The sequence below is a fragment of the Arvicanthis niloticus genome, chromosome 9 (assembly GCF_011762505.2).
Source record: "Arvicanthis niloticus isolate mArvNil1 chromosome 9, mArvNil1.pat.X, whole genome shotgun sequence".
Lineage (NCBI taxonomy): Eukaryota > Metazoa > Chordata > Mammalia > Rodentia > Muridae > Arvicanthis > Arvicanthis niloticus.
Genome location: NC_047666.1, coordinates 62,265,028 through 62,275,817, shown reverse-complemented (window position 1 = coordinate 62,275,817; position 10,790 = coordinate 62,265,028). Strand labels below are relative to the sequence as shown.

General features: G+C 51.3%; 2 protein-coding genes across 3 annotated transcripts; one reads left to right on the top strand and one right to left on the bottom strand.

Moving 5' to 3' along the window:
* Window positions 1-402: 402 nt before the first annotated feature.
* Window positions 403-6,356, top strand: Gnb3 (G protein subunit beta 3). Its single transcript, XM_034512212.2, has 10 exons — window positions 403-562; window positions 743-829; window positions 1,064-1,102; window positions 2,707-2,813; window positions 2,898-2,961; window positions 3,075-3,237; window positions 3,341-3,407; window positions 3,498-3,699; window positions 4,850-5,066; window positions 5,855-6,356. The coding sequence occupies exons 2-10, from the start codon at window positions 773-775 to the stop codon at window positions 5,959-5,961; spliced, it is 1,023 nt and encodes a 340-aa protein (XP_034368103.1). The 5' UTR covers window positions 403-562; window positions 743-772; the 3' UTR covers window positions 5,962-6,356.
* Window positions 6,357-7,224: 868 nt separating this feature from the next.
* On the bottom strand, window positions 7,225-10,768 carry Cdca3 (cell division cycle associated 3). 2 transcript variants are annotated; one of them, XM_076940558.1, is made up of 6 exons: window positions 10,630-10,768; window positions 9,640-9,787; window positions 9,011-9,137; window positions 8,048-8,341; window positions 7,826-7,929; window positions 7,225-7,511 (listed from the first exon to the last, which is right to left on the bottom strand). In XM_076940558.1, exons 2-6 carry the CDS (start codon window positions 9,757-9,759, stop codon window positions 7,359-7,361), a joined length of 798 nt encoding a protein of 265 aa, XP_076796673.1. In that variant the 5' UTR covers window positions 9,760-9,787; window positions 10,630-10,768; the 3' UTR covers window positions 7,225-7,358. The 2 variants fall into 2 exon arrangements, with proteins under 2 accessions (XP_076796673.1, XP_034368105.1); XM_034512214.2 differs by lacking the exon at window positions 10,630-10,768 and adding an exon at window positions 10,025-10,169.
* Between the last annotated feature and the right edge of the window lie 22 nt (window positions 10,769-10,790).

Below are 10,790 nucleotides of genomic sequence, written 5' to 3'. Positions count from 1 at the left end.
TCTATCACCTTCCTGTCCTGGCTCCTGGCCTGCTTGCTGAATAGGCCCGCAATGCCAAGATCATGACCACAAGTTGGGGCTAGAGCCTGAGGGCCACTGGAGCAGAGGCTGCTCCTGTTCTACTCCCCAAACCCAAGCAGTAATCCTAACAGCTTTTCTCTGATCCGTGGGCTGATGCTCTTATCTCTGCTGGCAGACTGACCGTGGAGGCACCCCTTTATTCCCCCCTTCTTGTGGCTGGATGGGGGGGTGCTGCTCTTCTCTGGTTCGCAGGCCTGTTCCCCACCCCTCCAGCCTGGCCCAAGTCTCTGGAAGCCACATATGTCCCTCCTGGCCTCTCCCCCCCCCCCCCCCGCCAGCTGATTTCATTTGCCTGGCGTGGTTGTTGCCGGCCTTACCCTTCCCTGTCAGTCCCCCCACCCCCCACCCCTCCCAGTCAGGGCCAGGCCAGGCCAGCTCCTCTGGCAGCAGAGGGGGGCAGGTGACAGGCAGGCATCGCAGCTGAGACAGTGAGGAGGCGCCTGGGAAGCGGAAACCTGGGAGAAGTCCAGCCAGAGCCCAAGTAAGAGGGAGCTGGCCGGCTCTGCCCTCTGGGATTGGGGGTCCACGGGGAGGGCTCAGGCAGGGCTGGGATTGATACCCAGGACGGAGAGCCCCCCCATCACAGGAGTATGGCAGGATGGAGAGAACAGAAACATGGTCTGATGGGGACTCCTTAATACCTATTTCATGTCCCTGGCAGGAGCCAGAACTACCCCTCGACCTGTGCACCATGGGGGAGATGGAGCAGCTGAGGCAGGAGGCGGAGCAGCTCAAGAAGCAGATCGCTGTAACCCCAGAGCCCTCATCCTAGGGACCTTGGAGAACAGAACTCAGGACACATGGGAGTGTTGCCTGGGAGGGATTGGGTTCACTCTTGAGTGACACTTTAGAGACCTCTGGTCTAGAAGGGTTCAGAGGTCTCACATTTGAGACCACCTCCCAACTGCAGAGCCCCATATGTGAGGCGCATGTGCATGCCCCCACCCTACCATAGCCTCCCTGATGCCTGCTTTCCCCACAGGATGCCAGGAAAGCCTGTGCGGACATCACTCTGGCTGAGGTGAGACCTTCTGCCCCTCTGAGGCAGGACATGATAGGAGAGGAGGAGACTGAGCAAGCACTCCAGGACCTGCAACATACTGCTGCCTGAGCTTTTAGCACATCCTGTCCTTGAAGTGAGGAAAGACATTCATGAATTAATTCAACAAACACCTGTTAAGATCTGCTCTGGCCAGCCATTATATTGGATACAAAAGACATAGACACTGGTCTTCATCCTGACCAGTGAGGATGGAGGGGGTGGAGGGGACAGGACTTTTCATAGACTAGAATTGACACTTGTCTAAGGTGGCATTTCATCGATTTTAAGATGAGTGCTTCATCACAGATTTTTCTAGAATTGAGATGCACCTAACAATACGTGGCACCTTATCAGCCTATTGTTTCTTTCTTGGTGATACACAAAACACTAGTGTTTCTTAGAATTGATAGCTCAAGCCGTGTCAGGCGGCACGGCTACCGGGAAGGCTGAGTGAGGCAGGACTGAAATTCAAGGCACGCCTGAGCTGCCAAGTACGTCTAGGGCCAGCCTGTCTCACAGTAAAAAGTAAAAAGTTGAGCTATAAAAAAAAATTCCAAAAAGGAAGACATGAAGTTGTGTGTGGGTAGGAGGTAAAGGGTGGATGTGGGAGGAGTTAGGAGGAGAGGGGCAGATATGACCAAATGCCTGTGCGAAATTACCAATTAATAGAAATATGTTAAAAAAGAAAAAAGCAGCCGGGAAGTAGTGGCGCACGCCTTTAATCCCAGCACTTGGGAGGCAGCCACAGGCGGATTTCTGAGTTCAAGGCCAGCCTGGTCTACAGAGTGAGTTCCAGGACAGCCAGGGCTACACAGAGAAACCCTGTCTTGAAAAACAAACAAACAAACAAAAAACAACAACAAAAAAAAAAAAAAAACAAAAAAAAAAAGGAAAGAAAAAAGCAGAAAGGGTCTGGGGATATTTTCGGTGACAGAATTCTTAGCATACTGAGGCCCTAGGTTCAATCTACAGTACTGAGGGGAAAAAAGATAACCAGAATCAGTTGTATTAAATCTGTACATACAAGTGAACATTATATAGATGCTCAACTACATAATTCTATATGATCTCCATGGCAACTCTAAGATAAAAGGCTCAGGGAAAGGTGTGACGATTTGCTGAAGGTGACAAAGCATGGCAGACCAAGTCTGCAGACTCTGTAGGCTTAACAGCTAGGAGGCTGCCGGATTTCAGCAGGTGCAGCCGCAGGCGACGGCTCCACAGCTATGTGCCACTGGAGTGTGAGAACAGGCCCCTACGAGGCCGACACCCGCCACGTTTATATTTAGTGACCTCATACCAGCAGCTTGAAACTGATCAAGGTGGGAGAATCTTCATATAAGAAATTCCTCCGCCTCCTCCTCCAGATGAAGACACTTAGTCAATACTCACTCTATACTGTTTAGCAACATGCCACTAGCTATCCAAGCACCTGTCTACTGTTGGAGGCTCAGTCACTCTAGACCAAGGGACCTCTTTCTCTAAGGTTGGGGAATCTGCTCAAGTGTCTGCTCCCCAGCAGAAGCTCACCCGGAGCAGGGGCTGTTGCAGGCTTGTGAAACCCAATACCCCTTTCTCTGCAGCTCGTGTCTGGCCTGGAGGTGGTGGGGCGAGTCCAGATGCGGACACGGAGGACATTAAGGGGACACCTGGCCAAGATCTATGCCATGCACTGGGCCACTGACTCTAAGTGAGGATCCAGAGGGGCCTAAAGGGGAGGGGGAGGCAGGGAAAAAGAGAGACGGACAGATGACCCAGGTACCCTTTTCTCCAGGCTGCTGGTAAGTGCCTCACAAGATGGAAAGCTGATCGTGTGGGACACTTACACCACCAATAAGGTACCAGCCCTTCCTACTGACGCTCTATCCTTCCCGGGGATGCCATGCCTAATCTCCGTCCTGTGTGGCTGAAACACAGGTCCCACCTGCCCCAACTTCACCCTCCCTTGCAGGTACATGCTATCCCACTGCGTTCTTCCTGGGTCATGACCTGTGCCTATGCACCATCAGGGAACTTTGTGGCCTGTGGGGGGCTGGACAACATGTGCTCAATCTACAGCCTCAAATCCCGTGAGGGCAATGTCAAGGTCAGCCGGGAACTCTCTGCTCATACAGGTGACAAGTCCTCTTCCCCTATGTAGAGGTCAAGAAAGTCCAGGCCCATGGTCAGTGATGGCCAGGACCTTGAGCCGGGGCACTGTCCTCTATCCACCTCCAGGTTATCTCTCCTGTTGCCGATTCCTGGATGACAACAACATTGTGACTAGCTCTGGGGACACCACGTGGTAAGGGTTGAATGCCCTGGGTGCTGAGGAAGGTCACCCTGTCCTGGGCAACTGTGACATTTCTGTGATGGGCTCCCTCTCTCCTGGCAGTGCCTTGTGGGACATTGAGACAGGGCAGCAGAAGACAGTGTTTGTGGGACATACTGGTGACTGCATGAGCCTGGCTGTGTCCCCAGACTACAAACTCTTCATTTCTGGAGCTTGTGATGCCAGCGCCAAGCTCTGGGATGTGAGGGAAGGAAGCTGTCGACAGACTTTCACTGGCCATGAGTCAGACATCAATGCCATCTGTGTGAGTGTCCCTCCAAGTGTGCCCCTCAGCAACTACCTTAAACCCCAGTGATTGTCTCTGACCCACTTCCACAGTGCCCGAGCCCTTTCCTTAAAAATTTTAAAAATAATATTACCTTATTGGATAGATTCAAAACCAGTTTGACAAGGAATCCCATGTCCACTTCTCCCAGATTCACCGTTAACATTTTGCCACACTTGCTTCACTGTTGTCTAGACACACACGCGGACACACTCAATCACACTTAGATCCTTCCCTCTGTCCTGTGTGTGGAGCTGGAGCTTCATGCCCAAGCTTCCACTTGCTAAGCAAGTGCCCTACCACCAAGCCACACGCTAGGTCCTCAGTCCTGGGTTCTTTGAGAGTAGACTACATTATATCATGGCTCTGTGCCCCTTAGATACTTCCTGGAGGACAGAAGAGGGCGTTGGATTTCCTAGAACCAGAGTCACAGTTATGAGTTGTCATGTGGCAATTGAACTTGGGTCCTCTGCAAGAGCAAGTGTTCTTAGCTGCTGAGCCATCTCTCTAAGTCAAGAAAAAAAGAATCCTCTCTAAGAGAAAGTCTTATATACCTCTGGCTGTCCTAGAACTAGCTCTGTAGACCAGGCTGGCCTCGAACTCAGAACTCCACCTGCCTCTGCCTCCCAAGTGCTGGGATTAAAGGCATGTACCACCACTGCCTGGCAACATTACATCTTTTTGGTGAGGGTACACCAGTTTTCCATAATTCCTCTCAGAGTATATCTGTTATTCTTCATGACGATGTTCGGGTTATATGCCTGGACCTTGTGTTCCACCCTGATCTAGTCATGAGAGTAGCAGCAGTAGGAGTCTCATCTTTTTGTGTGTATGACCTTGGTATGAGTCTCATCTTTTTGTGTGTATGACCTGGGAGACCTTGGTTCTCTTGCCTGTAACATGGGAGCATGCAACATGCCTGCCTATGGTGCTGGATCATGGGCAGAAGGAGCTATGAGAACACAGCAGTGAACAACTTCAATGCAGCTGGCTGCCTCGCCCTACCAAGAAACAGACCCCTAGGGCTGAGAGAAGTGGCTTACACTCCCCCAGTGGGAGCCAGGAAGCAGGCAGGAAAGCAAGGCTGCCCCAGGTCTGAGCATTGACCACTTCCTAACTGTATCCTCAGTTCTTTCCCAATGGGGAGGCTATCTGCACTGGCTCAGATGACGCCTCCTGCCGCCTCTTTGACCTGAGGGCAGACCAGGAACTGATTGCCTACTCCCACGAGAGCATCATCTGTGGCATCACGTCTGTAGCCTTCTCGCTCAGCGGTCGCCTGCTCTTCGCGGGCTACGATGACTTCAACTGCAATGTCTGGGACTCTCTGAAGTGTGAGCGCGTAGGTAAGGGTCTGCTCCAGACTCGCCAGCCTCCCCTTTTCCCTCTCAGTTCTTGTCACGGGGAGCCCCCTCACTACTGACCCCTAACTGTTGCCTGACAGGAGCCTTGGAGGCCACCACTCTTTGCTTCAGAAACTAAGACCATGTTCCCTGACTAGAAAGTGCTGTAAGCAGTTCTTTCCCTGCCTAGGGCTGTGCCTGCTCCTGGTCCCCCCAAACCCGTGCACCTTAGATGTCCAGTACTGCGGTTTCAGGGCCATACATAAAGGGACGGCCTCAGGGACGTGTGGATGAGAGTAAATCAAGATGTCAGAGTACCAGGGTCCAGGGCTAGCCTAGGGGCTTGTCTAGAATTGGTCAACTCTAAAGTGGAAAAGGACAGTCTGCCTTCTATCAGAAGAGACCAAGAGCTGAATAAAATAACCCCTGAGACAGGCCCCAAGACCTGTTCAGTTGCTTACTTTTTGAGGTCCCCTATACCGTCACAACCCTGGGCCTTGCTTTTTTTTTTTAAACCTAGAAACAAAGGACTCCTTTGGGTCCTTCAAAGTGGCCCTGGCCTTCTTCACAAGATTCTGATATTACTAACCAGTTTACCCTTGCCCCACTAGTGACTCAAGTTCTCATGGAGGAACTGGCCTGACAAGAAATCCCTCTCCTCAGGGCTAATCCTCCTTCAGTTCCTTAGTCTCCATCGAGGGCAGTCGAGTCCACTGAAGCCAGGGCGTCCATGCTCACACAGCCCTCACACATCATGTTGGAGTAGGCTGACTTCCTTCTCCCTTCCTCAGGTGTACTCTCTGGCCATGACAACAGAGTCAGCTGCCTGGGGGTCACAGCTGATGGGATGGCTGTGGCCACTGGTTCCTGGGATAGCTTCCTCAAAATCTGGAACTGAGGAGGCTAGAGGAAGAGGTGGGAAGCTGTGAAGGTTCTCGGCTGGCCCCTCCTATGCCCCACCTCCTTAGGTCAGTCTTCTATACCCCAGGGCCATTCCAGTACATTTCCTTTTAAGAGCAGGTGGGATTATGGGAGTGTGCCTTTGGAAGCATGAGGGACACAAGGGCAAGAACTGCTCCCTTTCTTCCACGGCTTCTCCCTAATAAAAAAGAACAGACCCCTTCCCCACCCTAGGGTCCTCCTGGGCCACCTTTGTCCAGACCGGGAGTGGCCAGAGTGCTCAGCCCACGACTAAGGATGTCGCTCCTAGTTTCCTGGCGTACTTCCCGCCACTCTCTCCTTTTCTGCCCCTTTGTTTTCTCTTATTACCTAATAAAATGTAGCATCCTGGTACCTCTGTGATGTCTGGCTTTCATGCCCTTTGTGCTCCAAGAAGTCCTGGGTCCCATTAACCGGCCACAAGCTATGACAAGTGCTAGGAATAAGGCTGAGAGCTAGGTAGATGTGGGCAGAGGCAGTGGAGGCATCTAACAATGCTACAGACTACAGTCATGTGTGTGCGCGCGAGTGGGAGTCAAATGATAAAGGGCCCTGGAGGCCATTAAAGGGTTTCAAGTGGGGCGGTACCATGGTCATTAAGCTTGTCAGCAAAACTGCCCTAACGACAGCTGATGGCGGTGAAGTGAAAAGAGAGACTGGCCCTCTAGGGGCCCATTAAGGGATGAGGCAGGTGGTAAGAGAGTCAAGGGGAACCAGACTCAGTAACAGAGCACTCACCTAACATGAGCAAAAACCCTGGGTTCAATCTCTAGGAACACACACACACACACACACACACACACACACTCTCTCTCACTCAAGCAAGACAGGGGAGGAGAAGACATTAAACACATACAATCAGCAGGCTCTAGTGACAACCTCACAGATATGTCATATTCAATATGATGACCAAAGCTGAGATGTCGGCTCGAGCATTAGGTAGGTGACTCCTTCCCTAGCCATTAGGACAAGAATAGGTGGCAATAAGAAATATGGAGAGAAGACCTAAATATTACAAGCAGGTAAGCAATAGCTAAACCCAAACCAGAGGGGAAGAGGAGAGGAGGGACAAGGGAGGAGCCGTGGGGAACATCAGAACTTCAGCAATATGAAGGAGGCTCCGAAGTGGCAGGAAAGCTATCTATCCGGATCTCATAGCCTCCAGGCTGCCATTCTATACACAGGAGTTTCCAGCGCAGCTTTGGTCTAACTTCTTAAAGCATCATTTAAAACCATCTACTTTAATATACAGGAAACACACAAAACATTAAAAGAATGATGTCCAAGTACCAGAGTTGGTAGCCTGAGAGGAACCAGGCTTCCCTCAGTGGCCTTGGGGAAGAACCCAGCACAGATCTAGCTGTCCATCAAAGCAAAATGCTGATTCTCCTTGTCATGGTCCTGGCTTTGCTCCCACGCTCCTCCAGCCTTCAGAAATCTTCCAGTTCCAAGGATGACTCCTTCCTTTAGGTCCTTAACATTTTCACTCAGGGCGGAAGGCCGCTTACCCTGCAAAAGGTGGTCTATGAGCTGAGGGGCCAGAGGCACTGTTAGGGAGAGGCAAGAGCTGGGGAAAGAGGCCTCCCACTTTAATGAGGGATACTTTTTTTCCCTAAGATTTGTTTATATATAGGCTCTATTTGCATTTGATGCCTGCATGACAGAAGGCATCAGATCCCTTATAGATTGTTGTGAGCCACCATGTGGGTGCTGGGAATTGAACCCCAGTCCTCTGGAAGAGCAGCCAGTGCTCTTAACTGCTGAGCCATCTCTCCAGCCAATGATAGATACTTGGTGACAATTTTCACTCCCTCTTCCTTTACCTGTCGTAGTGTCAAAGTCCCAGGGGAGTTGTCGTCCTGCAGGATGGTGAGAGGGGACCTCCCGAGAACCTTGCTGTTTGCTTTCCGTCTACTGCGCTTAGAACCTATGGTACAAAAGGTTTTGTCAAAGTAAGGACTCACAGTTGGGGGCTTACAGTTTACTCCTCCTCCGTTATCCCAGAATGTGATTCCAGCTTCTTTTCCCTCCATCCTGCTTTGTACCTGACGACTGGGGAGTCTCTGGGTCTCTGGAGGGCTTGTCTGAGTTCTGGCTGGCAACTATGGTTTCTGTGGACTGTTTTGCTTCCTCCTTGGTGAACACCTGTTTGGAATCAAGTTCAGCCTGGCTCCAAGACAGCAACTGGTCCTCAAGGGATAACTGAGGATCCAAAGGCAGGTCCAGTTCAGGCGATAAAGGAGTTTCCTGGTGCAGAGCAAGCTCTGGGGAGGAAACCGATTCGGATGCTTCAGTCTCAAATACTTCGCTCAGCTCTTTCACCAGTGGGCACTGAGGGTCTAGAGGGAAGAAGGGAAAGAAGCTGCAGCTTTCTGACACAAATCAAGGAGGGAAAAATAAAGGGGCAGCAGGGCTCCTGCTCAGAGGGGAGGGGAACAGGAAGAGTGAAACCAGGATGGGAGGAGACGATGTGGAGAAGACCAAGGTAAGCCCCGGGTGGCGTGCCAGCCAGGCTAGGGCCATGGTAGTACATAAGTACAATTCTAGCACTCCCAGTACTGAAGTAGGATTGCCACAAGTTCCAGGCCAGCCTGGGCTACAGGGGAAGACCTTGGCAAAAAAAAAAAAAAAAAAAAGAAAAGAAAAGACAAAAACAGATTAGTGGGCCAAAGGAGTTTGTCCAGCCAAACCTGATGGGTTGAGTCGGACCCCAAGAAGCTACAGGGTAGAGGGAGAACTCACTCCCTAAACTTATCCTCTGACCTTCACAGGTGAACTGTGCCAGGTTCGTGAATGTGTGACACACACACTCAATCTACGAAAATGTTTTTAACAGAGAAAGGTCCAAGACAGAAGGATAAAGCCCCCTGGCATGCTTAAGACCTTTGGTTCAAACCCCAGAGCAACAAAACCCAAACAAACAAAAAAAGCCCAGTAAAACAAAAATATGCGATAGCATCCTAGAATAGGTGTCAGTTCCACAGGTATCCCCTGAGCCCATCACTTGCCTGCACCACTGATCTTCATGGGTGTCCGTGCAATGCCAAGAGTCGGTGAGCGGGGATCTGGGTCTTGTGCCTGTTTGAGGCTGTTCAACTGTTCAGCTGCTAGGCTTGGCTGTGGAGAGCTCTCCACCTGTCAATACCATAGGTTAGACTAAGTCTCCTCCCCACGATCCCAGACAGACCTTCGATTGCCCATGCAGCCTGCCCAGTGCAGATTAAAGAATGCAGAAAGTTGCCAGGCATGGTAACGGCACATGCCTTTTATCTCAGTACTTGGGAGGCAGAGACAGAAGGATCTCTTATAAGTTTGAGGCCAGCATGATCTACATAGTGACAGGACTACACAGTGAGATGCTGTCTCAAAACAAAACAAAACGGGGCAGAAAGTCAGCTAATGAAAAAAGGGATCGTGAATTTGAAAGACAGCAAGGAGGGGGTATATGGAAGGGTTTGGAAGGAGGAAGAGAAAGGCAGAAATGAGATATTAGAACCTCAAAAAATAATCAAAGGAAGAGGGATGGAGAAAGTAAGGTTCCAGTGGCAGTGGAGACGAAGACTCACATAAACAAGCTAGGCAGAGGCCCACGAATCCAGACAGCGTCCCTGCATTCCCCAACCCCAGCCCAGTGTACCTGAATAGGAGTGCGCTGGATGCCAGCACTAGGTGAACGAGGGTCTGCTACTCGAGCCACATGCTTGTTGTGTGGCAGAGGCCGTGCTGGAGTGCCTGAGACGCTCTGAGTAGAACCCATCTCCACTAGGGCTGGGGACGGGGCCCGGCTGTGCAGATACGGAGGAAGGGACGTCCGTCAGAAGAGACTCGGGTCTCAGAGCCTACTGCTTCCGTGTCTGACCTCTGACCCCTAGACCCACCCGATCTTCCCAGTTTCCAGCAGAGGAACCTCCGGGTCGCTGGCCCAGAGACCTCTGCGGGGATACTGAGTGGAGATTTTCAATGGAGCGTTCAGGTCTGCGGGAGCCTTCGGATTTAACCACTGATTCACTCACACCACTTACCGGGCCCCAGCTAGACCTCTAGGTGAACACCAGCTCGAGAAACAACTCCCAAAGCCCGGAGTTTCAAACTTCCCGCCACGCCCCCTACCCTGACCCTATTGGCTGAGCCGAAGCAGACTCCCATAGGCCAGTTGTGGAAAACGCGCCCTCTAGAGCAGAAAGCCATTGGTCTGAAGGATGTCTATCATGAGGACTGGCCAATGGGATGAGGACTAGCTTGCCCTCCGGTGGCGTCTCGGTGAGCTGGGGACTTTGTTTAGTATCCGCCTGTCAGCGGTCGATTTGATGGGTACCACTCAGCTTTTCTGTTTTATTAAACAAAGTAGAATAAATTACTACACTATATGCACAAAGCCAGCTGGAGACGGAGTTAATATGGTTGGCCTAACGGGAAACAGCTGTCCTTATTGGCTGACGGAGTTATCACACATCTCTCAAAGTCAGTCTCATTGACTACTGCTTTTCAAATGCCAAGAAGACAAGCGTCCCTCTGCTTTCCGATTGGACGAGTCCTTGGCAAAGGTTCAGTAATCAGTAAGTTTGAACAACCGACAGTTTCTGCTCTGCACGTAAGGCATTTTTGTAAAGTCCTTGAATCACAGCACCTGCAACTCCGAGCCCTCCTGGCGCTTCCACATGATCACTAGCCCTGGAAGAGCAGGATTGGTCCCTTCGACCATCAGTTGTACCGGCAGCGTTTTTTATTGGCATTCGCTGAGTGGGGGCAGAGGGCGGAGCTCCAGGAGGCAGGCTGAGTCCAACTGCC

Coding starts and splice junctions, on each gene's coding strand:
- Gnb3 (XM_034512212.2), top strand. CDS start 773: ATGGGGGAGATGGAGCAGCTGAGGCAGGAGGCGGAGCAGCTCAAGAAG. Junction 2,962..3,074: donor ACACTTACACCACCAATAAG/GTACCAGCCCTT, acceptor CCTCCCTTGCAG/GTACATGCTATCCCACTGCG. Junction 3,238..3,340: donor GGAACTCTCTGCTCATACAG/GTGACAAGTCCT, acceptor ATCCACCTCCAG/GTTATCTCTCCTGTTGCCGA.
- Cdca3 (XM_076940558.1), bottom strand. CDS start 9,759: ATGGGTTCTACTCAGAGCGTCTCAGGCACTCCAGCACGGCCTCTGCCA. Junction 9,138..9,639: donor TCCAGCGCACTCCTATTCAG/GTACACTGGGCT, acceptor TGGTATTGACAG/GTGGAGAGCTCTCCACAGCC. Junction 7,930..8,047: donor AGAGACTCCCCAGTCGTCAG/GTACAAAGCAGG, acceptor TTTGTACCATAG/GTTCTAAGCGCAGTAGACGG.